General features: G+C 51.8%; 7 protein-coding genes across 7 annotated transcripts; 4 read left to right on the top strand and 3 right to left on the bottom strand.

Moving 5' to 3' along the window:
- Nucleotides 1-155: 155 nt before the first annotated feature.
- On the top strand, nucleotides 156-7,997 carry COCSUDRAFT_59949 (hypothetical protein; the record flags this gene model as incomplete). The annotated part of the gene is made up of 12 exons (XM_005643127.1): nucleotides 156-225; nucleotides 594-658; nucleotides 1,320-1,471; nucleotides 1,969-2,070; nucleotides 2,528-2,710; nucleotides 3,446-3,647; nucleotides 4,148-4,279; nucleotides 4,835-4,894; nucleotides 5,237-5,419; nucleotides 5,908-6,033; nucleotides 7,454-7,680; nucleotides 7,937-7,997. 12 exons carry the CDS (start codon nucleotides 156-158, stop codon nucleotides 7,995-7,997), a joined length of 1,563 nt encoding a protein of 520 aa, XP_005643184.1.
- Nucleotides 7,998-11,210: 3,213 nt separating this feature from the next.
- COCSUDRAFT_8290 (calcium-dependent phosphotriesterase) lies at nucleotides 11,211-12,223 on the top strand (the record flags this gene model as incomplete). Its single annotated transcript, XM_005643126.1, has 3 exons — nucleotides 11,211-11,474; nucleotides 11,695-11,840; nucleotides 12,118-12,223. Coding segments are annotated over 3 exons (516 nt in total), but the record flags the coding sequence as incomplete, so codon positions are not given.
- Nucleotides 12,224-13,071: 848 nt separating this feature from the next.
- COCSUDRAFT_34454 (hypothetical protein) lies at nucleotides 13,072-14,018 on the bottom strand. The gene has a single exon (XM_005643125.1). The coding sequence runs from the start codon at nucleotides 13,758-13,760 to the stop codon at nucleotides 13,593-13,595; it is 168 nt and encodes a 55-aa protein (XP_005643182.1). The 5' UTR covers nucleotides 13,761-14,018; the 3' UTR covers nucleotides 13,072-13,592.
- On the bottom strand, nucleotides 14,007-17,082 carry COCSUDRAFT_45133 (hypothetical protein; the record flags this gene model as incomplete). The annotated part of the gene is made up of 6 exons (XM_005643124.1): nucleotides 14,007-14,147; nucleotides 14,687-14,872; nucleotides 15,298-15,387; nucleotides 15,776-15,973; nucleotides 16,395-16,509; nucleotides 16,874-17,082. 6 exons carry the CDS (start codon nucleotides 17,080-17,082, stop codon nucleotides 14,007-14,009), a joined length of 939 nt encoding a protein of 312 aa, XP_005643181.1.
- Nucleotides 17,083-17,844: 762 nt separating this feature from the next.
- COCSUDRAFT_59945 (hypothetical protein) lies at nucleotides 17,845-22,158 on the top strand (the record flags this gene model as incomplete). The annotated part of the gene is made up of 8 exons (XM_005643123.1): nucleotides 17,845-18,172; nucleotides 18,427-18,492; nucleotides 18,641-18,768; nucleotides 19,215-19,419; nucleotides 19,725-20,383; nucleotides 20,895-21,062; nucleotides 21,410-21,583; nucleotides 22,075-22,158. The coding sequence occupies 8 exons, from the start codon at nucleotides 17,845-17,847 to the stop codon at nucleotides 22,156-22,158; spliced, it is 1,812 nt and encodes a 603-aa protein (XP_005643180.1).
- Nucleotides 22,159-23,426: 1,268 nt separating this feature from the next.
- Nucleotides 23,427-24,553, top strand: COCSUDRAFT_59944 (hypothetical protein; the record flags this gene model as incomplete). The annotated part of the gene is made up of 4 exons (XM_005643122.1): nucleotides 23,427-23,587; nucleotides 23,959-24,028; nucleotides 24,133-24,225; nucleotides 24,473-24,553. 4 exons carry the CDS (start codon nucleotides 23,427-23,429, stop codon nucleotides 24,551-24,553), a joined length of 405 nt encoding a protein of 134 aa, XP_005643179.1.
- A 1,093-nt stretch (nucleotides 24,554-25,646) lies between these two features.
- COCSUDRAFT_45131 (hypothetical protein) lies at nucleotides 25,647-27,232 on the bottom strand (the record flags this gene model as incomplete). Its single annotated transcript, XM_005643121.1, has 4 exons — nucleotides 25,647-25,763; nucleotides 26,384-26,503; nucleotides 26,866-26,939; nucleotides 27,178-27,232. 4 exons carry the CDS (start codon nucleotides 27,230-27,232, stop codon nucleotides 25,647-25,649), a joined length of 366 nt encoding a protein of 121 aa, XP_005643178.1.
- Nucleotides 27,233-27,806: the final 574 nt, after the last annotated feature.

The following is a 27,806-nucleotide window of genomic DNA, read 5'->3' as shown; positions in this document are numbered from 1 at the left end:
CATTTCAGGCGTGGAAGTCCTGTGTTCTTGATTGTGCAACCGATGGAAGTAGTCGTCAAGCACTGAGTGCCGCCACTTGATGCAGATTCAGGGATACACAACGTCCAAATACAGGGATCTTTGATTAATCTGGTTTCACTGGCGCTGCAGATCACATGGGTGAAGCATGCGTCGGCCTCTTGGGAGGGTGGATGGTGGAGCTCGTGGACGCAGAGCGTACCCACGGTATCTGATTACCGTCAATACTCCGATTTCCTGAGCCAGTTGTTGCAGCAGTCATTTTTGAGCTCTGACGCTCGGGCAGGTTTCTTTTTTACACCCAAGCCTTATAATTATTACACGCTTTTCCTGCCAACAGACAAGCTGCATGTGAAGGATGCCACAAATCTACCCCTTGATGGACGCGCCAGATCCAAGCTAGACCCAATCAACCGTGGGCATGGAGCTTAGTACTTGAACCGCCGCGGCCCCCGCCAGCCGGGGGCAAGCTGTCAAATGCCACTGTCAATTTGACACATATCCTGTCAACTAAGGGTGTGACTGACACCGGCGCAACAATTAAAGTCCGCTCACAAGCACCGCCGCATGTGCAGGCGTTTTGGCAGCCGTCAAGTTCCTAGCGCGCATGGGCCGATGGGGGCTTGGGCTGCTAGCAAAGGTGCTGGAATGGATAGTAGAGAGGAGCAAGCGGCCTGACATAGCAGCCAGCATCCTGCAGCAGGCACGCAGCTGCTGCTACTCTTCCCTGACAAACTCGGATCTCAGTCAATGTCTCTGCCGAGCTGGTTTTACAGAGCCACTGGTGAAGCTCTGACTTGATGAGTGCAGCATACCTGCCCACCTGCATTTTCAGTGTCACCATGCAGTAACTCAGTCTTGGGCCTCATGGGTGTGACTGTCAAAATAGAGCATGTCAAAATCTACTGGCAGCTTTCTGACTCCCAAGATGTCATAATGATCTCCCTGAGGATGAGTTATGGAACAGCTTTGCACACACTCTTTGGCCTCGCAATGACTCTCACAGAGCATTCATCACCACACAAGCTGCATCTTGGACAGCTGGCTGCCAGCTTGAAGTAGGGATGCGCACACCCTTTTTCAAATTTGACATGCCGATGCAGATTATTCAAGAACAGTGATGCTGATGTGGCAGTCGCAGCCGTGGCCGCCCCGGCAAAGCTTGACTGCATACGCACCTTGTCTCTGGCGGGAACAGCGTGTAACAACACCCGCTGAATTCTGCATCTGACACTGGGAAATATATCAGATATGTTACCTCTGCAACTGAGGTCTCAAGGGTGGTTGTCCTGCTGATGCAGCTGATTCAAGAGGGTGAGAAGGATGCGGCAGCTGCCGCGGCGGCCGCCCCGGCAAAGCGCGGGCGGCTGACGGTGCTGGTTTGCATCTGCGAGCACCTGCTGCAGAGCGGACAGGTATTGACAGCCGTGAGTCTTGCAACTGCGATGGTCAGGTACTAGTACTATCCCTATCACAGTTCTTGTTCCTATCATCCTTATCATCATCGCCGCTATCATTATTAGCTCTACACAATTATAGTCTTAGGGACTAGGTGTGTCAGGGAATATCTAGGTTGTTGCTTTCGAGTCTTACCATTCCTTGCATGATCAGGTGCAGGGCTGTCTTTCCCATTGTCGATCATGTGAACGTTATCTCTGTTGCGTTGCAAGCATTGGATGAGCAAAGTGGCATCTCAGTACTTGCTTGCGGCAGATGCACACCCTATGCATCTGGAGGGATGCGACCTTTCATATACAGTATTTATGTCGTTCCATCCGTGTGCCCACTTCAAAATGCCCATCTTCACAAAGCTGAAGGCATGCGCAAATGCACCTGTCAGAAGCATTGCTCGGAAACAGCAGCACGTCAGGGCTTTGAACTGTTCCCAGGTTTATGAGAGATTTCCAAGGGTCTCAGATTTGTACTCGAATTCATATCCGGCTGATGCAGGCGAGGAGATGCGCCGATTGTGGCAGATCTGCTGACATCACTTTTGCATGAGGGAAAATTGGAGGATGCCAGGGACATCTATGCCCTGCTCATCTCCAAAGGGTGAGCTGGTGCTGCTATTAGAAAGATCAACGTCATTCAAGTTATCTTAACATCCCTCTCATGAGGGTGGCCAAGTTTCTGCAGTCAGATCCGATGACCACATCTCATTCTCACCCCTGTCTTGCTGGCGCTCTAAGGATGCTGCGTTTGTGAGTACAATGCGAGAAACCCCGTGTATAGCTGAGGGACACAAGCAGGCATCCTGAGGGCGAATTACCCCTTTGTGACTGCAATTGTCCCGGTCTAGACAGAGGTTGCTCAGGGCAATCCAGCCCTAAAGCCAATGCCAATAAAGACTGGAAGCCACCAAGCACCATGTTAGTACAGTCTGCATCTGTCATGGCCGATGAGTCATAACCGCATGACTAATCTGCACCCCTTCCAATGGAAGCCTCGGCAACGGCGGCGGCGCTGATGTGGCCAGAGTGACATCTTCGCTGAGTGCGCTTATGTGCAGGCACGTGGATGAGATTGCGCTTGTCAGCCTGTGGATGGTTCGCTCTGGGCATGCGAAGGAGGTTGCCCAAATCACAGCTTCCCTCGTGGACTTAGGTGGCCTTGCACTAGCCTGCCAGGTCAAAAATGGCATGGTTGTCCTTGGAGAGGCCCTAGCTGGCTCCCCCTGTCATGAGCTTGTCAGGTGCGCTGCCCACCCGCAAACCAAGATCTTCTAGAAGGCTGTGCGCGCATCTACATAGAATCATTTTCAGCCAGAGGAGAAAACAACCTCAGAAGTTCGGGGAATTTCAGCTCAAAGAGGGCAAAATGCCGCTTTTTCGCATTTGGGACATAACTTCTCAGAGCCAATCTGTGGTTTCCAAGCGAACGTGCAAAGGCCTATACCCGGTCACAAATTTGTCCAAATCAACACTTCAAAGCAGATTGGCTATTAGAAGCCACTTTAAAGAACACTGCATGCATCTCCGTAGCATGGCTCAGCATGCAATGCCTCTGTGAGTGCGATCTGCAAGAACATTGTCCCAGTGGAAATACTCAATAATTTGATTTATGGCTTCGACTTTACGGTTTTTATCAGGGCTGGTATATGCCGCACTCGTCCTAATTCAAGTCGGATTGCACCTTAGTCACATGTTATTTGGGAGGGCATTATGGCAAATCCACAATGCAAGAGTGCGGATAGTGACTTCAATGGAATCCCTCATCAGAAGCTTTCCAAAGCCGCCTTGAGAAATATCAGAGCGTTATTTTTGGAGTTGGAATAAATACTTTTCTACCCTTTCTGAAGACAGTTATTTATTATTTCGATATTTGCGAAATTTTTATCATGACTTTTCGAAGTGTTGGGCCCAGTTCGGTATTTAGGGAGGGTAAGAGGTTTTAGGCCTCTGGAATCACGATCTGCCCGGCTTTGCAGGCTCGGTCGACCGGATGTGGTTGCGCGAATGGTGACTGAGTTTGTCAACTTGGGGCAAACTGAGGTGGTCTGCAAGTGCTTCAAGGACCAAATGGAGCATCACGGGGCGCTGAGTCAAGTTTTCCTGGCCATCGCCAAAATGGGCCGGCCTGATGTCATCGCCAAGGTGACGTCATCCCTCGCCCCTGATGTCATCCCAGAGGTGATAGCATCTTCCTCCTGATGTCATCGCAAACGTGACATCATTCTTCTTCTGATGTCATCACAAAGCTGACATCATCATGCCCTGTGCGGTCCAGATCAGGCACCCAAGAGCGCATGCGCCAGGTGACTTCCACAAGACATGAAAGGTCTGCGCTTAATCAATAAATTTAGCGATCACCTCAGGCTCCATTTCATTGTGCTCGTAGAGAGCTCTGCAAATCTGGTTTCAAAAGCATCACGGGGTTTGAACTGCGGCAGCAAATGGTTGCAAAGTCCAACCCCTTTGACAGAAACAATTTTCTTCCGCGGTTTATACATTGGCTTGGGCTGGCCCATGGTTGATTGGGCCTTGCTTAGATCTGGCAAGTCCAACAATGGGTACCATATTGGCAAGCTTCAAGTGTGCTTGCCTCTTGACATGAAAATCATGTACTTTTTTTAGAACCAAGAGTACTACTCTTACTGCTACACTGATTAGTACGGTGCGCTGTGCTGCAGCTAGATTCCAGGCTGATGGACTGTGGGGGCGCACGCCTGGCGGCACACTGCACACTCAGCATGATAAAAGAGTGCCACCCCTGGGTGGCGGCCGTGACTAAGGTCGAAATGGTGCTCCTGGGGGATTCGCAGGTGGGCCTGAAATTGTGAGTCTCAGTATCAGTATTACTAGCATGCTTATAAATATACAGCATACTTAGCATAAACCCTAAAAGTAAGTATTCATATTACTCTTATTTTAATTATGATTTTAATTATGATTATGATTATGGTTATGAAATTTTGTTATTTTATTTTTATTATTTCAACTTTATGAATATTATTACATGCCATTTCTGTCAAAAGGCAAGGCGCTTCCTGCAGACAAGCTGCAGCAAGGGCTGCCACTAAGCCTGCAACTCAATGGACTCGCCAGATCCATGCAACACCGATCAACCGACGGCATGGTGCTCTGTACTAACTCCGTCTTCCCGCCAGCCAGAAGCCGTGTACGTGCTAGATCTGTTCTCTGGGTTAGGCTTTTTCCACTTGGACCGATTGACTCTTTTCCTATGTGGGGTTGCGTCATAGACCTACTACAGCATATACAGATGCAAATAGCACATGTCGGCAGCCATGCATGTGTCTGCGCACCTCGGGCAGAAAAGGCGTGAAACAACAACAAAAACAATTGTGTTATGTGCGCAGAAAGTGGCGGACTTGGAAGTCATGCTCTACGAGGCAGGCGAGGAGGAGGCTGCGGTACAGGTGAGTTGGCATCAGACTGTGCGGCTGCATGGCTGCCATAAACCTTTTGGGCTGTGAGCGTCTGCTCTTGCAGAAGCAGCTGCTGCCCGTGACCATTCTGATATGAATCTGTCCTTGCAGCAGGCACAGAAATCCGCCGCAGCTTTCAGTTACTGACAGAGAGTTGATCCGGCAGACTTGCTATGGAAAAGGCGATGAAGCATGCCTGCTTGAAATGGCGACTCTCACAGAATCATCAGTCCGTGCTAATTATCATTCTGAGAGGCAGAATTTGGGGATTTGGGCGAGGCATGACCGTCTGTAAACCATTTCCCAGAAACAAATGTGTTTGTGTACGCGCAGTGCTCGTTGCTGATGCTGCGGGCGGGCTTTGCGTCCGAGTGGGCCTTAGTCATGGATGCGCTGAAGAGGATGGGGCATGTGGATGTTGTCGCCTCCCACCTGGCAAACTTAGTCACCACCGGACGGCCTCAACTGGCAGCTGAAGGAGCTCGTGCTCTGGCACAGACTCTGCCCGCTGAGAGGGTGAGCAATATTTTGTGCACGTCAAGCTCCCCATTTCCAGTTTTGACCAGCATATCAAGGGCATCGGATTGTCTCAAGTTCTTGTCCTAGGTCTTGATCAGTCCCAAGTCCCAAGTCACCACCCTTTGCCCGACTGCAAAGGGGGGTACTAATTGCCCCCTTGATGCAAAAGATGCAGTTTCATGTTGCGTCCATTATCTGGCACTTAGTTTCAATGCCTCATGCTTTGCAAGGAGCACCCTCAAGCTGTGAAGTGTTGGCAACAACTGATATGCAAGTATTTTTTCCAGGAGCATGTGAAGCCTGCCAGGACTTGCCCGGCAATCGACCCGGCAACAGCCCTTTAGACCAACCATTGCGCAGCGCATGAGTCATGCAAGCATGTGTTTGCCATGTTTGGAATGGGGCTTTTTTAAGGGGTGGACTATAGACTACATTTTTTGGGCCCCCCTGCTTCTTTTGGTGCGAAGGCGATTGGATTACTGCAGGTGGCACAAGTGGTGCAGCAGATGGTCGAAATGGGAAATGAGGAAGCTGTTGCGCTGCTGCTTGCTGAGCTGTCGCACAGCGCACTCAGCGTGGCGTGGTCCACCGTAGTGCACCTTGTGGAACAGGTGAGCTGCAGCATCATTAGTATTAGTATTAGTAATATTATTATTATTATCATGATTATCACTGTTATCATTGTTATTATTATTACCAGATTTTCCTGCCGGAGGCAAGGTGCGTCTGCAGACAAGCTGCAGTCAAGGCTGCCAGAATTCTACCCCTTGTTGGACTCGCCAGATCCAAGCAAGACCCAATCAACCGTGGGCATGGTGCTCAGTACTTGTACCGCCCCCCGCCGGGTGGGGCCCAGCATCTATACGATATCACAATATGTTAATTACACTGCACATTAGCCATGTCTACTTTTTCTCAAAGACAGCCAAGAATAAGACTGCGTCTTTTTTTCTCTTAACTCTGCCATTCTTGCCTGCTGGGGTGGTGGCACCTGGCTTTGCTTAAAGGCAGGCAAGCTTTCACCAGAGGGTTTTCTGCAAATCGCTGCCACAGCAAATATGAACTGGCTCAGCTGTGAAACTATGCATTCCACGCTCACGCCTGTTATAGCAGCAGAGTATTACATCCCAGGTATTATATTTCCGTTGTGATTGGGCATTTACTTCTGGATCATGGGATGGGGTTCTGATTTACCCTTAAAGACTTGCCTTTCACTGCCAGTTCACTAGGAAGACCAAAACTCCCTGATAATGCCCAGAGACATCGGAAATGTGGTACGAGGAACCCGAAAAATTGGTGAGGCGCTGTCAAACAAGTTCGCCACCTAGTTGGATTCAGTTCGTGTTGTTCATTAGTTCATTGGTTCATTTTGCCAGTTTGTGTTGCACATTGGTACAAAACGAAGACAGAAAACAGGAACACGGTCTTGAATTTCTAAACTGTTAGTTTGGCTGTTTCAGGGGCATCAAGACACCTGTGCAGTTCTGTGGCTGTGGCTGCTGGAAACAGGGCACACAGCTACAGTAGTTTGCATCAGTAACTCCCTTGTTGAAGATGGACGAGTCAAGGAGTTCACTGCTCTCGCAGGTGCTTGCCCCCTCCTGAGACATGACATCACTTCTGCTACTGATTAGTGATTCTCTCATGCATTGCTGCTGGTGGCCAGTGTGGCTCCCGAGGTGAACCAAAAGGCCAGTTTTCAGCCGGGTTTGATATTAAAGAGCCACGTTAGCTTCAAGAGCTTGAATAAACTTTCTGAAGCCACAAAAATGGCAAAAGTTAGGGGTTTTGAGACACATTGGGCTCAATCTTAATGTTTTCTGGGGCATTTTGGCCTCCTAATGGGTGAAATGTGGCTTTTGAACGTCTGTGAATTATTTTTCAAGGCTAATCTGTGGCTTCCAAATGGACATCCAAAAGCCTGCCAACGGCCACGACTGAGCCCCCTTTACATGTTGAAAGAATTATCGGCTTTCAAATGCCACTGAAAATACCTCTGGTCTGCAATGCATACTTGCTTGCTCTGCAGAGGCGCTGGCAGCCCGGACTGATGTCATCGCGCTGCTGGAATTACTAAGGGATGCCGGCGCGCGGATTCTGCCGGAGGTCTGGCACCGGGTGACCAGCCGTTACATCCACAAAAATCCCCCGGACGTCATTGAATCCCCCAAGCACTCGGAGGAGGCAACGCCGCCTGTCGACCCGGCCGCCACGTCAGCCGCTGCAGCCGCCACAGATCCGGAAATGCTACGGGCCAGGTGTGTTGCAGTTCAAATTTGTAATCATGTCTGAGTTTGAGACCTTGAATGCAGGACCTGAGATGACTCCAACATGCACGATATTGAAGCATGCTAGAATTGCAAATGAGATGATTTAAAGAATTCCAGAGTGACCTGCAGACTGAGTTTCCAGTAGAGTCGACTGTGCACACGATACTTGATTCAGTCTTATTCCATTGTATCGCGGGCAATCATCGTGATAAAGTACCACCTACGGTGCTGTTTCTGTGCGCAGGAGCCTCTCAGCTGAGATGGCAGCTTCTGTGAGTGCTTGTAAGCGGGCAGGGCGCTGGTGACTCACCATGCTGACTCATCATTGGTCATTGGCGTCCATGACTCATCACGACAAGGGAGAGAGTGTTGGAGCGAGCACACAGCCCTGTGGCATTTTAGCATGTGCAATGTGCATGCATCTGAAAGCCCATTCAGGATGACTGAAAGTGCATCAGCCTTGTAACTTGGCCGCCGCTGATAATGATCCTTGCCACCAGTTGACTCGGTGTTTGTAAAAATAGTTGTCTTGCCATATTGAGGGCATGTCAAGGCCTTTGATCCAAGAAAGCGGCATATGTCTTCTTTGCTTTATCAAATCATGCTGCACATTGACTCATCTGAGATGATCTGACTAGCCGCTCGATGCACCCATAATCACATTCCTGTTCAATTGTCCTGTCAAAAATATCTTCCCCTTTGGCGTTGCTGACAACAGTGGGATAGCCCAGAGCCAGATTGGAGTCCTGAATTGCAGCCAGAGTTTACTTTTCAGCCTCTTCCTTGCTGTACATTAGCCCGATGAACTTGGAGGGCGATTCAAAGGCTGCAAACAGCTGCAGATTTTCAGCCACACAATTCGATGGCACATGCAGGCTTGACCCATGAGATTAAAGGAAACCAACGCAACACTGTACCTGGATCGTTCGCATCAACAAGAACTTGGGTGAGCATGGACACCGCCTGCACACAGTGAGGGTCACTTCATGAGCCACCTGCATTAAACCTGGTAGGAAAGTCCTAGATAATCGGGATGTTTTATAGTTAGTTAACTCTGCTCTCAGTCTTTATGTGGGTGTTAATTGGTAGAAAAGACTTTTATGGCGCACCTCAACATCTGGCAGCGCGCCAGCAAGCTCAGTGTCTAGCAGATACCCAATCTGCCCCTCTGACTCCCAAGACATCCAGATGTTCCTCTGGTGCCTGCAGCCCCATTGCTGTGCTTATGTAGCACCGAATGATCACCATGCTGGAGTGATTTTACATACATGTGATGACTCCAACATGGTCTACCTTGAGAGCCAGGAGGCCAGTCTGGGGACCGTAGCCATGAGTCACACAGAGGCTGTAGCCTTCCTCCTGCACAAGAGCCGCCAGAGCTGTCGCTGCCTAACGTGCATGCTTAGCCTGTGAGAAGGCAGTAGAGCAGTGCTTTGAGTCAGCTTCTGCAACAGCGTTTCAGCCTAGGGTCAATGGCCTGTCCAGAACCTGCAGTGCCTTTGTGTTCATTGTCGTCTGCTGCTTGGCATGCTGAAGGAGAGGTGTCACATCAGCCTTTGCCTTGCCTGATTTTTGGCTGTCGGATCCTCCCCTAGTCACAGCAGCGCATCCCCACCAAGCGCAACCAGTGCAACCTTTCGGATTTCATTGGTCTCCTTCCTCACTGCAGCTACCTGCGCCTTCATGTAACAGCTGAGTCCTGCTGCTGTGCTTACAGACATCTGAAGAAGTACTGAATTTTACTTAGGAGAACTTTTCCCACATGATGGAGTCGATGCTTAGTATTGCTTGACTTCTGCTGAATGCGACACGTCCCCTTGTGCTGGTGATAATGTCTGAGAAACGAGCCTGGTGTTGCATATGGCTGGCTGAATACGTGATGTGAAATGTCATTTATTCAAGATCACTGAAACAGATCTGATGTGACAAAGCGAAGAGAAGCGGCCAGAAGCAAAGGGTGGCGCAGTCAACTAAGTTTGTATCCTTCTCAGTAATTTCGCATTTGAAGAAGACCAGGAATGCAACGTTGTGAAATTGACAACCAGAACGTGACCAGGCCAGAATCCGCAGAAGAGGATCCGTCTGCGGCAGCTGCCCCGGAAGCTGCGCAGTACGGCATGCCTGCAGTACAGTGATCGTAAGATAGAAGTCCAAGGAGGAAGAAGAGAAAGGGAAAGCAGATCACTCTGAGGAAAAGGGAACAGTGTTGAAGTAGTACTCTGAAGCTCGATCAGATGCTAGCTTGAACATCTGTTGTCAAGGTAGGACGCATCCACGAACTGTGCATCGAGAAGCCATGCCAACAAGATGTTTATAAACCAAGGCAAGCATGAAAGCTTTCATGCACCCTACCACAATAGCACTTAATCTGTCTTGCGCCAATCGCAGCACAACAGGAGACGAAAGAGGACGCCAAGGCTGTGCTTGGCAAAATGTCCACCAAGGGAAGCAGCGGGGCGAAGTCAGGCACACAGAAAGATATCTCGCTCGCGTATGTCCTGTTTGGAGGAACATTAGGCTGGCTGCTGGGACAGGGTGTATGGGCTGGGTCCGTGATAAGTCCCCCAGCTCCAAGCATCCCGTACCTCGAAGGCTTGACCGGCTCCCTGCCGTGGGGCTTGAACCCCTCACCACGCATTAGCAGCGCAGCCAATGCTCTTCCATCAAGTGTCTGCGATGTGTCACCAGCCACTCTGGCAGTTGCACCAGAGCCCTCCGAGGGGCTTCCAAATTGGCAGGAGCTTCAAGCCACCAGCGCTGGAAACAAGCCGAAAGACTGTGTCTTTGCTGCGCACGACACCGCATTCCGTGGCCTGATAGGACCCAACCCCACAGTCAAGATACTAGCACAGAAGAACTACACCTTTGCCCACGAGGTGTGCATCTCCTGAAGGCTGTCTCCTGCCTGTGTCACGTTATGCTTGCATTCTGATTAACCTCAGCAAACATCCAGGAGCACTTTAAACAAGTATCCAGTGTAGTGATGGTGCACATGATGCAGCAGCTTCACAGGTTGAGAATCACCCCAATGGGTGATGGGAGGTGTGCCTTTGTCGCAGGGTCCGGTATGGCTGCCAGCCATTGGGAAGCTCTTCTTCGTGTCCAACCGCCTGGGAGACAAAGAGGGGACAGACCAGTATGTGGAGCTGTGGCTGCTGGACCCTGAGACCCTGGAGACGTCCCAAGTGCGGCCCAGAGTGCCCATCATCATGGGGAATGGCGCCACCAACTGGTCACCCAGCGAGGTTCTTATGGCGTCACAGGTAACTGGCCCTGCAAAATCGTCGTGCTAGTTTGAGGGTCTTGAAGGGTCATCGCCCGTCGGCTTGTTCAAGGGGTCAAGGATTCGTCTGTATACGCATGTCCCTTCCTCAGAGTTGTGCCACAGCTGCTGGGTTTCAGGTAGCTGAAATAGCACCCGAGGCGATACTCTTAAAGAGCATCACAGAAGCAGCAATTTCAGAAAAGAGAACCTGAGAGGAGATGGAGGGCCCTGAAGGCTGTGCTGGGTGCCTGCACAGGGCGGCAACAATACAGGCGGGGCTCTCTTTGTCTTGGATGTTATGAGCGGAGCTGCGCGGAAGCTGCTGGACAACTTCCAGGGTCTGCAGTTCAACAGTCCCAACGATGTGGTGGTCTCTAGCGACGGCGTTATCTACTTTACGGACCCCTCCTACGGCCTGCAGCAGAAGTTCCGGACCATGATGCAAGTGGGCGACTATGTGTGGCGTTTCAATGCCCGCACCGGGGACACCGCAATCGTGGACCAGACATTCCTGAAGGTCCGCCCTCTCTCTGCCAACATTCTTGATCTTGTTCATGCGCACATTTGCTCTACTGAGTGGAACTTCTACTGACACATTGTTGCATACTCACACCCCACATGTAGATCCCCCTGTATGCAAGATGCTGATGGGGTGTGTACCATGCAAGTGGGCACTGTAGTGATGTGCTCATTATTTTGAACGGCAGCTGACAAGGCCTGTGTCTGTGCTGCGTCAGCCCAATGGAGTGGTGCTGTCTCCGGACGGCAGGGTTGCGTACATCACTGACACCGGCTGCAAGGATGCGAATGCATCTGATGGCGGCCAGTGCACCGCCGCCGACACACCCCGCTCCATCTATGCCTTTGACATCCTCAAGAGCATGTTCGCTGCCCACAAGCCACCATGCATGGCACTCGAGCTGACCTTTGTGAACTTTGAGCTAATACCAGTGCATGCTAATTCATGCACTTGGTGGTGCGTATGACAGTGACTGCCGGTTTCTTCTCTCAAGTTGCTGGCTGAAACGCGACAAATAGTATGGTGGTCATGGGATAGTTTTTCACAGGTGATGCCTTGGCCGGATGTGCCTGGACCTTCTGTGACATGCTGACAGCGCCTGAGAACCTGTGCTGTCCATGGTCATCAGGGATGGGGCGAGCTTGCTGGCCAACAAGCGCCTGTTTGCGGTACCGGATGTGGGCACGCCAGACGGCATCAAGGTGGACCTGCAGGGCAATGTATGGACCGGCGTTGGCGACGGCGTCGCTGTCTACAGCCCCAGTGCGCTGCTCTGCCAGCTCACTGCTCTGCCAGCTGCTCTCACCTACAGACTGCTGCATAGCTGACTCCCTCAGCTTTCTTGGGAGACCTGGCACCCTCATGTGCTTGTGTTGACATCGCCAACACTGGGCTGCCAGGGAGTGTTACAGCGCAATGCAATGTATGATGTCATTCAGCCAGTTCGTCACACTACATGATGTGCACGATGCACAGGTAATAGGTTGTTCTGGGTTCCAGATCTTTGTTCCCGGAGGCCGTCAGATGGCCGACATGGCATTGCAACGGCATGTCTAGAACCACACTCACTGACACAAGAGAGGCAGCAGAAAGGAGAGATGGGTGGTGATTGTTGGCGGTGTTTCTGCAGGCGGGAAGCTGCTGGGCAAGATTCTGGTCGGGGAGGTCTCCAACATTGTGTTTGCCGGTGATGTGCTGGTCATGATGAAGGAGACTGAGGTGCTGGCCGTGAAGCTGGCGGCAAGGGGCGTTGTCCTGCCAGGCATGCTGGCTCCAGCTCCAGCTCCAGCTCCATTGGCTCCAGCTCCAATTGCTCCAGCTCCAGCAATTGGTTAAGGACTGATATACTCTTGACAGCACTGATCATAGTTGCACCATACGGATTCGGCCATTCGGCATACTGTGAATATTCAGTCGTATTTTCGGTGTTTTGGGCCAAAATTGGCCGTGTTTGACAGTATTCCATATATTTTAATACCTTATGACCGTATGTTCGGCCGTATATACGGTCCCCAAAAAAAATTCAGACCGAATGGTGCAACCATGGCACTGATAGAGGCATGTTCGTTGGGGCAGATTGGCTCTTGAGACAGTTGGCTGTGCAGGCTTCAAATTTACACTTGATTTGTGGTGACATATCTGCGGGTGGGCCGCTGTCCGTATGCAACAGAAGTACCTTGAAGGTGTCGTATACTATTGTACACAAGCGCTTTAGTTCATTATTCTGTGCGCTACCGACATAATCAATTCCCTGTTGCTTGCAAACATCATTGCTCCTTTTAGATGCAGACAGACACCGTGTCTGTGACAGCAGGTGGTGTGGATCAATATCCATTAAAAATATCTCAATGTAATTGCAGCGCTGATGCTCTTACATTCCGTGTTCATCCAATCTGCACATAGAAGGTGCCATCAGGGTGACAGAACCAGTCAGATGCATGCATCTGCCGTAGGTGTACTGTAGCTCTTTCTCAAAGCACCATCGTCGTAAAACTCCGTGTCATTGTAACAATCCAAACAATGGTGGTGGTGCCTTTGTTTTTCTTTCTAATTTTCCAAGACGATAAACAGAATTCTCCGTTCAAAGGGAGGGTCTTTGCTACAACACTACCACTGTTACATGTTGAATAATGCATTGTAATAACATGCCCTTTGTAACAATGCCAGGAATTCCACATGCAGCACCAGTGGAACAGCCATTCCGAATTTTCCGACGATGCTCCAAATAGCACAGGACTCTGCCCAAAGAACACTGCCCCGCTGACATGGTCCTGTGGAGATCATGTTGCCATCTCATGGCAAGCTGACTTTCCTATCAGGGCTGCGAGCCACATCAGACTCAAAAGCCCAGCGCCCAATTCCAGATCAGGCTTGAACCCCCGGACCAAAACAGGCTCAGAATAAGGGAGGAGCCAGATCAGGTGCAGATCTTGACAGCCAGATCAGGCTCATCGCACAAGCGTCAAATTAGCCTCAAGTTCCAGGGCCAGATCAGGCTTGCAAGCTCGGCCCAGCCAGGTCAGGCGCTGCTCAGTTGTTGAAGATGAAAGTTGAGGAGCCCTGCGCGGCGACGGGCGTCCAGCCGGTCAGATTGCCGATGTAGTCTTGGAGAAACTCGGCGATGTGCGAATGCGTTTCGCTCGTGGGGTGGCCCTGGCAGCCCGTGCCCTCCTGCAGAGCAACAAAGAAACAAGAAGTCACGCTAGTTCTTCACTCCATGCGCGATGCCCAACAGGAGATAGAAATTGCTCTCCAGGCTGCAAGCAAGGCAGAGGCATGGATCGCGCCACTTGCTGTCTGCTGTTCAGTAGCTGAAGAGATTTAAGTCTGTATCGGAGCTTTAAATCTCTACCAGAGCAGGTCCGTAATTACAAACATTCGTCAGGGAGTTGCAGGTGACTAGCATGGCGTGCCCCGCAGGAGAGGTCGGTGCAATAGAATTGCACGATATAAACGCCAAGAATTTGCTCCCAGAACATGTAAAACAGTGCATGCAACAGATGTATCTGAGATATTACAAGTCACTAGACTACCACCAGGACTATCACATGCATTGCACGTGATAGTACAGTCACCAATGACTACCTCATCTGTGAGGCGGCCTGTATAGGCTCAACCAGACAAGACTATCTCAACCAGCACAAGACAAGATGCCCACAACCACTAGACCCATACAGCTAGAGTCTCTGATCAAGGTTTTGGAAACGCACCGTCTTGACGCTGGACGGCACAGTCAAGTAGTGCAGCCGCCCAAAGCCGGCATCTTTCAGGTCTCCGATAGCGACGGTAACGTTGCCGTTGAACGCGCGCTGCGCCGCAGCCGTCTTGTAGCCCGACAGGACCGCCTCGGGAAAGCCAATCACTATCACGTCCGCTTCCGGCGCATTGGCACGGATCTGCGCAGCAAAGGACAGGCTTGATCATGCAAGGAGTCCGGAACCAGGCAGTGAAAATCAAAGAGGCTTGGTTGCATGAGGTTGCACAGGTATGTGCTGGAAGGAGCAACAGGATGCAATGGTCAGATTGGTGGAGTTGTTGAGACAAGGTGATCTGGGCAACCCTGACAAATGCAGAATTTCCTGTGGATGATACGCGCCAAGACTGAGAGTTGCTCTGCCCTCCCGACAAACTGCCAGGCTGGCGCACAAGAACCACAGCCTGACTCACCGCCTGAGTAAACGTGCGCTCAGGCATCAAGCAGTGCTACAATTCTACTGCTTGTGCAAGCTGATTGCTCAGGAACTAACTTCCTATCGAACTCTTGGCAGTAGATTGCTTTCTGGCAGTGGTCGCTCTTTCTGGCTGACGGCTTGTTACGCACCTGCAGCAGGAAGTTCTTGTAGGCGGCGTTCCACCCCGCGGGGGCGTTGCCGGTGTTGAAATCATTTCCACCGGCATCCAGCACCACAACCTGAGTCAGCAGAAGAGGGTCCTTACATCGCACCATTCATGTGATGTGAGTGCTGTACACAGGAGGCTGCCCGGCGACACAGGGGCAACCTTTCCTGACTGCAACGTTAGTCGTTAGCCTCTGCAGAGTCAACACCTATGTGAGTCAAGCTCTGCAGAGCCCGCAGCTCACAGGCATTGCGGCTTGGAGTGCACAGTTGCATGCCTTGAGATGCATGCTGCAGCGTTAATGTTCTCGCCACACTGCCTTTGCTCTTTGAATTGCACAAAAATGCACAATCTCCAGGGATGTGACTCTGTCCCAGGCCCCATTAGATACAGGCAGCTTGCCAGTCCAGTTCAGATCGCCAGCAAGCATTAGGCATGCACATGCCGGCACATGCGCGCACCTGCGGCACGAAAGTAGCGTGGTCCCAGTTTGAGGAGGGGTCCCGGGGGAGCGTGCGATTGTAGAGTTGGGGGATCGACGGCGTTCCCTTGTTTGCGTTGGTCGGCAGAATCCCCGCCCCGGCCCACGCGATGTGCGCAAACCGCGCGCCGAAGTGATTCGCCGCCAGCGGGCCAAACGCCAGCACCGAGTCCTCCGCCTGAACAATAATGAATTCAAACTTGGTTTAAAGTCCAGAGGTGTCACACACCAGCCTCTATAGAATCTGTGTAAGGGTTTTGTAGAGAAGCTTGCAGATGATAAATTGCACAACAGAGCTGGCACCAAACGATTGAAGGGCGGGGGGGATCATGCTTTCATTGTGCATTCACAGCAGCACACACACACAACACAACAAAATGGCACTGTCATTGCTTGGCATTGCTTCCGGTCAGGAGATGGGGGTTTGCTCAAAGAGATTGCCTAACATATTCAAGGGGTCATTGTTGCTGGCCCAATCTGATGCAAGTGCAGAGAAGGGGGACTGCTGTGCCCCACATGACATTGATACCAGGCATGAAATATGAGCTAATCGCTGAAAGAGTTTCCCTGCCGCGCCGTGACACAGAAGGGCGACTCACCCTGAAGGCAGGTTCACAGCCGAGAGACTGGCCCAGATCCCCAAATCCATTCACCACACTCGCACCAATGATCTCCATCCTCCTGTTGCTCATCCCATTACCCCTGTCCTCAAACCTGCAATGACAGGGCAAGAGGTCAGCACTTTGCGGCAAGCTGTCTCTGCCGGGTATGCAGAAGACTGCTGAACACTGGCAAGCCCTTTTATCGCTGCCAGTATAACGGGCTTCTAAGTAATAATCTGTGCTTCGAAAAATCGAAGATTCAGGCAGTGCAAGAAGGAAGAGCTTTACAGGTGGTGGGCAAGGCTGCCATGCAGAAAACCTAGTGCAGGTGTATTATAATAATCATAATAAGACTGCAGGACACCCTTTTCATAACAAAAGTGAACACAGATAAATGGATGACGATGCCGATCAGGTGGGTCACGAGGTCCCAACTTTGTCTGTCATACAGGCAGGCATGTGTTGCTAGTGCCTACCTGGGTCCATCAAGAAACACGTTGTCGAGCCTCGCCTCCCCGAATAGCGCCTCCGTTATTTTCGTGACGACCAGCAGGTGCGAGCCTTGTCCCATGATGGGCACGCTCACATTCCTGGACGTCGTGGAGTTGATGGTGGCGCTCTCCACAAGCTTGCTGTCGACGCGCAACTCGAACTGACTTGACCCAGTCTCCGACGTGCTGGACATCGCTACGGTGACATCCCCCGATCCTTGGAACGGGACATACACCGACGAACTCGCCCATGCCAGCGTCTGTGGGAACGCTGGCGCGTTACTCTTCAGCGCAGGGAAGCGCCCATTGAAGTACAGGTATTGGCCGCTGGCGATCTGAAGCGTACAGACAAGTGCAAAGGCTGCTATTTGGCTCCAACATGCCCTATGCATCTGCCTGAGCGCTGGTCTCGGCGCAAATTTGGTCAATATCTAACCCTGGTTTGCTAGACCTTCCTCAGAGCTGTTGATCCCAGCTCTCCAGGCCTGCCTGAAGGCTCCAGATGGGCCCCTTCGATCCAATACAGTCTTGGAGACAACGTGTCTTGAATTTCTGCCAAAAATATCTCCCTCTGCAATCTGCCCTTGGAAGTACAGGAAGGACACAGTACAGAACGACTGATCCCAGTACTAGCCGTTGTGTTTTGGTGTGCTGAACCTATAAGTTGGTCGAGGCTAGTCTGTTTTCTTGCAATAAATGTGTGGTAGGCGATCTGCAACCGTTCGCGCCCAAGATCACGAGCCTGCGGTGTGCCGATGTCCACTCAACTCGATCTTCAGGGTGCACCGGGTGGATCCACTCGAGCTTGAGGGCAAGGGCGTTCCCACATGTGTTGCTTCGAGCGTGCGAGCACGTGAAGAAATTCTGCGAACATCAATTTGCAGAAGAATCGTCAACGCGAGAGAAAAGCACTCCGCCGCAACTCAGGAGGGCAGCATCGACGCTGAACAGGCGCGATGTCTGGCTCCCTGAGCCACTGGCGAAGTGCCACCGTCCTGCTCGGGTGGCTCCTGTGCTGCACGTTGCCGCGGGCACAGGCTCGTCTGGTGAATACGGGCCCGACGTGCCTCACGTCACAGAACAGCTCTTGCTCTGCGCAGCTGCGGGATCACCTGCAGCACTTGGCCGAGGCAGTGGATATTCTCCTGCCGGCGCCTGGCCAGCCTCGGATCGGCTGGCGTTCAGAAAGAGCATATTTCCTGGAGAGCACCGACATCAACTGGCGCCCTCTGTTCGTGCTGGGAGTGGGGGAGGTCCTGGGCCACATAGTGCGCGGTGTGACGGGTGAGTTGTGAGCACAAGCTGAGAATATGCCTTGCTTTTTGACCGGTCAATATATGCAACGCCTGAAGGCTTGTATCAAGTTTCTGCTCAGCATTAGCTGTTGTTATTGATTGCTTGGAGTCGCTACATGTCTCTGCCATCACCCTTCTCTCCAGGGGCACCTCATTGCCTTCCCAGGGCAGCTCAGGAAACTTGCCCTGAGGATGCATTCGAGCAAGGAATGACACCGCTTGACTCAGATGCGTCACATGCAGGTTTTGGATCCGCCATCGTGCTGGTGTCCTTCTGGACCATTTGCAAGACAGCTGGCCTTGATGCAGGTACACACCACCCTTGCCCACTCACCCATCATCGCTCACAAGCCCTGTGCCACGCGTCTTTGGCTTACGCGAGTACATTTGCTGCACGAGAGACACTTCAATTCTTAATTTCGATAATTGTTGAGTGCAATAGACAGCTCTGTCGCAGGACCGTTCCAGAGTCTCATATTTGCTGACAGCATCTGCGCTTTGGCCACCGCCGCGCCGCTGGTGTACATCACCAAGCCCTGGAAGTTTGCCAGCTGGCGCCTTGTTGTCACCCTGCTGGCCTTCCAGGTGACCTGCCTGTTTGGCCGTGCTTTTTTTTTCTCGCTCGTCCTCATAGGGAGTATTTCAGATCGATCTGCAAGCTGATTGCTGATCCAGACTTCTGCATGGTACTTACGATGAGAAGCATGTCTGGACAATGCAAAATTCAGCCCACAAGGACAAGAAGAGGATACAGACCAGATTTCATGCATGTGAGTACTGCATGGCCTTAAGATGCTCTGCTGGGTGCAATCTTGCACAGTAATGGCCCCGGCTGGTGGGTGCCGGATTAAACTAAGCATCGCCCCCTCGGTTGATTGGGTCTTACTTGGATCTGGCGAGTCCATCAAGGGATAGCCTGTACCTGCAGCTGGCCTGACGCACCTTGCCTTTGGCATAAAAAGCGCATACCAATAATACTAACAAGTAAATTGATGCAATTCTCCACATTGAGATTGAACCTTGCTGCACAGGCTATCGGGGCGCCAGTGGGCGCATATCTAGTATTCAGGCTGGAGCCGGCTCCTCTGAACTTTGCAATTGCCACGGCGCTGCTCGTCCTGTTCCTGCTCATGGTATGCCCGCTGGAGGATTGTATCCGCCGCCTGCAGGCGCGGGTAGGGCCGAAGCACCCCGCCGACCTGACCCGGCCGCTGCTAGCAGCCGGCTCAGAAACAGGTGCGCAGCCTCCATTTGCTTGCTCGTCCGTGACTAGGACTAGGGATGCTTCAGGTTGTTTGAGCATGAACAGTGTGCAGCACGCTGCCATCAGAGCTGTGAAATGTAGTGAAATTATCTCAAGATGTCCCTGAAGATGATAGAACATGACTTTGGTCGCCTGCGCCCGCATTGCTGCTCATGGGCTGCACGCATCGATCAGCATCTTTCTCTACGATTTCCGGCTTTTAGTTTGCTGAAGTACTTGTGAAGGTAGATTTCTCATGCAAGTGGGCCTCTTGAGGTGTTTACTGTTGCATGTGCAGGGCCAAATACGCGCCGAAGATGGTGGCAGCGCCGGGGGGTGACTCAGCAGGAGCCGCCAGCTGGCGACGCGGCCGTGCCAGATCAGGCACCCACCAAGCCTGGCACAGCTGCTGCCTGGCCGCCTGGCGGCGTGCCCTCTCCCTTCCAGGACGCCTCTCAGCAGTCAGAACAGCACGATCATCCGCAGCTTGTATTCGCAGACAACCCGCTCCTGTTGAGCCGCAAGCAGTCGGACAGCGCGAGCAGCCTGCGAGTGGCAGGAGGCTCCAGCCTTCCTGTGCCCACGAATGCCAAACGGCGCGTCAGCATTAGTGAGCATCCCGACGAAGCTGGGTTGCATGTGAAGGAGACTGGGGTGGAATCACTGGGTGGGGCGGAGTCGCGGAGGGTGGATCACGAGACGGCCGGCAGCTCTGGGGTGGATGCCGGGGCAGGGGTTGGAGGCGCGCAAGAGGGCGGTTTGGCGGGGGGACCGGGGGAAATACGGGGGCCAGGAGAAGTTGCCGAGATTTCCCCCGGAGAGATGGAGGGCGGTGGCAGTCGAAGTGGGGGGTCCGAATCGGGGGAGTCTGACCTGGCGCAGACAGCCAGCGCTGAGCTGGGCGGTGTAGTCATCGGCATCATGCCTGACTCGGAGCTCTCTCACAGCGCCCGCCTGGTGCGCCCTCGGGTTGCAGCTGTCCATTTTTTTCACCCTGTGATTCTCACCATTGAGCTGGTGCTACGAATATCACACAAAAGCACCTGCACTTCAACGGAAGGTGCGCAAAGGCAGTCAGTGCTGCACATGAGCGATCTGCGGCCAGACCACAGGCAGGCGACAATGAATTGCTCTGTCCCATCCCTCCTGCGCAGTAACTGGTCTGAGACTGCCAGAACGCATGGTTGGGGCATTTGATAACTGGAATGATGGCTGCTTTCATGCGTGAGGTGGCCCTGTCATTATGGTCTGAAATCCTGGTCACGCATTGCCCGTTGGCCGCATTGGCCGTCCGTCAAAAAGTAGGATTCCGGCAGCCTTTGACGGTAGCTCCTAAGGCAAAGGGCCACAGATGACGATAATGCAACGGCCATGGTCGAGAAAATGGCTGCAAAGTATGATGGAAGACGCACCTTGCCTCTGACAGGAAAAGCGTGTGATGTATTATTGATGCTGATGTGCTTTGCAGGTGGACAGGAGCGCCTCGCACAGGAAGGCAGCGGAGTGGAGCATGGACACGCGGACGCTCATCGGATCGGCAGCGCTCGCCGCAACCTGCAGCGGCATGCTCAGTGCTCTATCCGGCATCGGCGGCCCCCCGCTCATCCTCATGTTCCAGCTTCTTGCAGTTCCCAAGGTGCGCAAAATAAAGATTTGAATCTTCAAATTTGTGTTGCGGCTTTGAATTGAAAGTGCTGAGCGCGCTGTCCGGCATCGGCGGGCCGCCGCTTGTCCTCATGTTGCATGGGTGTGGCAGGTAGACTTTGACAGGTCGGATCCTTGTGACATTATGGTGGGCGTTCACAAGGCGCTCTTGCTATGTGTGCCCATTTCAAGGCCTTTGTTTGTACACTGATGGGGGCTTAAATTGCTCACTGCTTGCAAATGCATCGTGCTTCAGTGTTGCCACTGTAAGGACAATCCATGACTGCGGTGCTATTGAGCAAATCGTTTGATGTAACGTTTTTGGATGTGCTGCTGCAGAGGGTCGTGCGTGCGACGATGGTAACAACGAGCATAGTCAGCGTAAAGTTCTTCACCTACCTTTTCATGGGATCTGCCAACATGAGCGACGTGCCGATGTACTGCCTGGGGATCGTGAGCGCCTATATCGGCCTCAACATAGGCAACGCCCTCGCGCAGCGCCTCAACCAGCAGGTTAGATCCTGCCTAATTCCCCTTGAATTATCACACACTAGGGGAGCTTCATATTTGTGCAACCTAGTGATCCATTGCCTGAGACGCGTGCAGCATGCAGAAAGTTGAAAGCAGGCAGTGGGACATGTTGCTGTATTATCAATATTCTTGTTATTATTTACTTTTCCTGCCAAGAGGCAAGGTGCATTCTGCAGACGAGGTGCAATGAAAGGCTGCCACAACCCTACCACTTATTGACTTCGCCATATCCAAGCAAGACCCAATCAACCGTGGGCACGGTGCTCAGTATTTAGACCGCCTCCCGCCAGCCGGGACCAGCGGTGCAGTATGGGCCAGCTCATTTCTACGCAGGGGATTTGTGAATTGGGGATTGCCAAAAAGCCGTGCCCATGCATGTTTACAATTAATTTGCTAGGAGTATTGTCTGACAGCCGAAGATCTCATATTGGCGTTCAATAAGTTGATTGAATAATTCTGTATGTTCTGTGCAGGCATTTGGGAAGGTGCTCCTTGGCGTGATGCTGCTGAGCACCTGCCTGCTGTATGCGTCATCCTTTGGGCTGACTGAGCACTGACTCATCGACGTCGGACTTGTGCGCGGTGCTGGCACATGTCAGCACATGCCGCTCTTTCGGATATCGCACTTACACTGCAATTTTTGGTCTGTAGAAATCCCTGAGCTTGAGACATCCTGGGTTTTTCCCCCTGTCTATTTTCTCGGATTATCCATTGCAGAGGCCATTCTGAAGCCTGAGGATGCGCAAGACCAGGATACTGGCTGTGTTTAAGCGAGTGTGATTACTTTCCATCCTGGGCAACTGCATTCTTTTTCCTTCTGCGGAGGGGGGAATTTGCCAGCTGAAATGTAGAGCAAAGCCAGCTCTGAGGCGGAGGTTGCCTTAAAACTGCTCCTTTCTGTATGTTGCCTAAGATTGGCGGGCAGAGACTGAAATATCTTAGTGGCAGCAAAGCTTCCCTTTTGCCTTTTTGTCTTCTTACTGCTCGCACGCAGGCTGCACATCAGCTGTGTGAAAGAATAGCCGTTCCAAGGTATGCTTGCAGTACTAGCGGCATCAGCTTGCTTGTTGCCTTCTGTTGTAGACCAGACGTCCAATGGGGCTATAGAAACAGGCTTTGCAATTCTTTTCAGTCCGGGGCTGTTCTAAAATTGGCACTGGATACCCGGCCTGGCAGATAATCTGTGACAGCTGCTGCAGCTGCAGATTACTGTGAGTTGCAATTTACAACATTGGCTGTGTTTAAACTTTGGGGTTTCGGAATCGGGTGTGCAATTTGCACACTCTCTCCTGCGGTTTGTATGCGCAAAATTGCGCAGTACAATTTGTCTGTAGCATGCTCATGCGGACAGCACACATGTGGAGCAATTGTAATGGCAGATCATCTCATGAGGTCTGAGGTCTGCGCATGCGCAACTCGCATGGTAACAAATGTATGCGCATCGCGATTCACTCGTCTGAGTTAGCTTTCCGCCCACGCAGCTGCGCTACGCTTGCATGCATGCACTGAATCATTCAAGTGATTGATTTGGGATTCTTTTGCACCTTGGACCTGCATGCCACCAGAATACCAAGCAGGGCATTACAAAGCTTACCTTGTAGAATTCACCATTCCCAAGAGGAATCTTTTCTTCCTGATCAGACGTGGTCATGACGTGGCAAAGCTCGGCCCATGTGATTGACTCACCCTCTTGAATAAGGCATCTTTCCCGAAGCGCTAGCTCATGCAGTCTCTGCGTGGTGCGCGGAGTTTATGCATAGCAGGACTGCGAAGCCTTCAAACAGACAGCCAGTCTCTTCGTGGCCGCTTAAGACAGGCATCACCGATGGCTCCCAAGAGGAAAGCCGCTGCTGCCACCGCCAGCAAGGCTGCAGCTTCAGCTCCAAAGAAGGCGAAGGCAGCCAAGATTGAAAAAGCAATCGAAGCCGCTCCTGCAGCTGCAGGCTCCTCCGATGGGAAGAACCTTTCCCTCATCATCGAGGCGTGGTAAGCCCTTTTTGGGCGGGAGAATCCGGCCTGGAACTCCTAGTGTGATGCATTGTCACGATAAAGGCGTCAGGAATCTACTGATGTCAACATCTGCCTGGGTCGTGTTGGTTTGAGGTTTTGCGAGAGCCGTGCTCGGCAGGTGCGCAAACGTGTGTCAAGCATCCCAAGACGTGTCGCTGACCTTTGCTCTTTTGCATTGCAGTAAGAGCTGAGGAGCATTCAAAACGCGGTACGTCGCTTTCTACATTATTTTCACGTCTTGACCAATGCCGGTTCATGAAGCCCTTCTGGCCCTAGCTGCCTGATTCCCCCTGCCTGGACAGGTGCAAGCCCAGGCTTTGTCTGACTTCACTGCATGTGTCATGCAGGGCAAACAAACTTGAGAAGGCATTGAAGGAGGCAGTGCCAGACTCTGTGGTGGTCATCAACCCAGAGAAGGTAGGTCCTACTGTGCCTTTGCCTCACAGTCCTTGGTCCACTGATTGAGCAAGATGTGTTGGCAACTTACACAAACAAACAGTTGAATCGATCTTCTGGTGCAGCCTCGGAAGGGCTGCTTTGAGGTCAGGGATGCAGATAGCACCAAGACATATGTGTCCCTCTTGGTGAGACCCACCCTTCCGGCCGCCTCCACTGTCTGTAATCCTCGTCTGCGCACTTGCAGAGCCGATCTCATTGGGAGTAATTTCCTCTTGTTCTAGAGATGCACTCACGTGAGCTTGCCTTGCTGCTCAAACCACAGTATCGGCAGCTCTCATCTTGTCTGAGCTTGTTTTGCAATGATGGCACTGGCGCTGCCTTGCATGTCCCGTCATTCTGTCTTGGTTTACTTTGAGTGTGCTTCTTCTGAACCTGACCCTGATTGTGGTTTTTATTCCCCAGGACATGCCTCGGCCCTTCACCAAGCTCAAGGCTCTGGACATTGAAGCTCTGGCACAAGAGATTGCTGATGGCACCGCCTAGACTTCTGCCATCTGCCACTTTCCTGCTGCCTAGTCAGCACAGATGACTGGAGTATCACTGATCAGCTGCTCTATTTTGACACGTGCAGTAATCAGTGCTGCTGATGTGGCATGACGCTCTGCGAGGGAACCCTTACTGAGGGACCTGCAGCGCTGAGTCAGGCAACGAGACCCCCCTGTTCTTGCGCCACCGCTGCCCGCGTCAGTGGCGCTGGTGATGGGGGGTCCCTGCCTTGCACCGGCCGCACTGCTGCTGACACTGTCCGCTTTCTTCTTCTGCTTGCCCTGTACATACGCATGCATTGCTAGGAATAAATTTGATGATACAGTATTAATATTTGAGGGGTTGTAATAATTGTCGCTCTGCACACTGCGCAGTGACTAAGGTGTATCATTTGCGTGGGCTGTTATTGACTTGCTGGTGATTTACTGAATTTTCTGTTGGCTTGCAAAGGTATTTCATCGTAAGATCTAATAGTTGCATTTCATTGCATTTAATAGTGCCTCACGGCTGCCTCTGCTTGCAGTGCACATCATGCTGAGCATTGAACACCAGCCTTTGTGGTTAAGCCAGCTCATTATGCTTGAGACCTTGATGTCAAATTTTTAGTGACAGTTCATCATCACAAATATATTACAGGAAAGACGACTGGATCATAAAACTGAGCTACGATGCTGCCAAGAACAGAATGCAGAACTCAAATCTGCTCAATGTTCTAGAGATCTGTGTATGCCAACCCTCTTTAGAGGGTGTAAACGCCACTCATCTGGCAGCTATTAGCCAAAAACATATCAATAGTCGTTCCCCTAATAACTTGGCGCTGCAATGGCAGCAGAGCAGGATATTAGCCCGCACCCACTGCAGCATAAATATGCCATCACGGATGCGCAAAACCCACAAAATTTGAGATCGCATGCATGCAAGATATATTTGCAGGCCTCAGGGCTGCTTACACCACCGCACAGCACAGCGCATGCAGAATATCTCGACCTCCTCGCTACTTTGCATCCATAAGATGCACGTGCCTCACAGCACAGTCACCAGCACCAGGTGCAGTTAAATTTCCTGATTCTGAATCTTCTCAAGTTTGAATTCAGGATGCGGCGCATGTGGTGCAGGCGGCATCGAAGCGGCCGGCGCCCTTGCCGTTCAGCACAGCGTATTGCGGCTTGGGGTGCTCGCAGGCATTGCGGTAGGTATCCACTGCAGCCTGCAGGCACAGCAATGAGCTTGACGAAAAATTTCGTTGAATGATTGGATGAAAACGCTTGAGTTTGGAGTGCGAGATCAGCACTCTCGTCTCAAGACCGTCACGTCCAATGCAACCCGACCCATGAACAAAGCAGAAAACTGCAGGAGGCGATCTGAGCAGTGTGCATTGACGCAGCATGGCCGGTGGCATGCATGCATGCAGGTCAGCAAGGAAATGCCATTGTGAGCCGGCAAGCTTGCCTTGCAAACTGGCCATAAACCCACAACCAGAATAACACTCTAAGGAGTCCTCCGTGAGGACCCTTCTGGATCTATATGCTGCTGGTGACGACACATCATGACTGCAAATCAGCAAGCTGCTCTCACCAACGAACCCACTCAATCCCGGAAGAAGGCTTCTGCCAAGACCTCGCCACTGCTCAGACAGCTCACGTGCTTCTGGGCGTTCTCTTCCTAGCAAACTTGACTCGCAAACAACATTGTACACTGGAACTCCCGCTCCCAGAGCCCAAGATCTTTCTGGCCCATCACAGAAACATTCCCCCTAGGATGCTCAACCCTGGACCATACCGAGATGATAGTCAAAAGGGTTGTTTTCTGCTAGGGGCTGGTGAGCACCTGAGTGGGGAAGTGCGCGCAGACGGCCAGCTCACATCCGGCGGGGGGCGCCTGCTTGTAGACTCCCTGCAGATCATTTGAAGGGCCGCTGCCGAATCGGTAGTCTGTCACACCGCACGCCTGCACACCACAAAGACATGTTTTCAGTAATCGACGACAATCATGTTTATTTGCCCTTGCCAGAAAGCAGGGAAAAAGTTGGTGGCAAGATTAACAGTAGAGCCCCCTGCAGCATGCTGATGATTTGATGATGCCTTGTGGTGCTGTGCGATTGCAGAAAGGACAGAAGGTTTGGTGTGTGTGTGCCATGTAGGCATCGCTGCATGCAAGCACAGGAAGACAATGTGCTATACAGGCAGGCAAGGGCGTCTCAGCAGCAGCAGCAGTGGAAGTTCAGGGTCCCGCAGACTGACAGAGTAGAATCCTGCCTCTCCTCTTTCTCTTTATTTACTGCTGAGGTAAAGAGGGATCGTACAGCGTACCTGGAACAGAGCCGTCTTGGCCGTCTTCCCCGCAGCGGGATCCACCTTATAGCAATCGTAGTGGCAAACGTCGGCTGCACAACAGCACCATAAACACTCCCTTGAGCTTTTCGCTGTTCAGATCCGAGACAATTTTGATCTATCGATCGTGCTGGAATCTGGAATCTTGCCGTCGACGTCTGCACAAAACCTGGCTAGGGCAGACCTCTTGAACTCAAGAGACGTCGCCTTCGGCTCTGGCGACAATAACAGTAACAGTCTGGGCTCTGCTGAAGTAAGAGATCGGATTGGAGTGGTCCGTAAGACGCGCACCGTTCACAGCGACGGCCAGGCAGAGAGCCAAGAGGGCGACGGCGAAAGTCTTCATAGTTCCGGTCGTGTTGTGAGGCGACGAGGATGCTCGGGAGTATTTGGTAGCACAGCGCTGGAGAGAGAAGCTCGGTATTTGTCAGCGGGAATGGTTTGGAGGCAAGCAGACAATGTTTTAAAATGTGCGAGAATAACATCCGATAAGATGCTGCAAAGTCACCATATTCCCTTGGACGGTTCCCTTGTGCATGCCTGCCATCTATGATGTATGCACACGTGAGACCAGTCGTCACTGCCACTGTCACTGAGAAAAATTCTGCAGGTCTTGAGTAGTCATCAATTGATCGTTCAAACTTTTGGGGAATGGGCTTCAGTTGTCGGCACAAATATCTGAATCAGCACAGAGTTTTTTGATATATCCGGACTGGCACCGGCCCAGCCAAGGCATGCATTTATGAGCACATGAATTGACCACCTTCTAGCAAAATGATATGAAGACAATTAAGCAATGCGGGCGCCAGGGAGATAAGGGCTGCCTTGCGAGTGAACATGTCCATTATGCAGCAACAACACAATGCCTCCTTTTCAAAGAGGCCACCAACTGAGTCAATCCTAATACTGTAATAAACACA

Source organism: Coccomyxa subellipsoidea, assembly GCF_000258705.1.
Source record: "Coccomyxa subellipsoidea C-169, whole genome shotgun sequence".
Classification (NCBI taxonomy): Eukaryota; Viridiplantae; Chlorophyta; class Trebouxiophyceae; family Coccomyxaceae; genus Coccomyxa; species Coccomyxa subellipsoidea.
Note: the sequence above shows the minus strand (reverse complement) of the source record. Positions and strands in the feature narration are given on the sequence as shown.

Bases quoted from the DNA above. Each gene is read 5' to 3' on its own strand.
- COCSUDRAFT_34454 (XM_005643125.1), bottom strand. From the start codon at position 13,760: ATGATCTCCACAGGACCATGTCAGCGGGGCAGTGTTCTTTGGGCAGAG.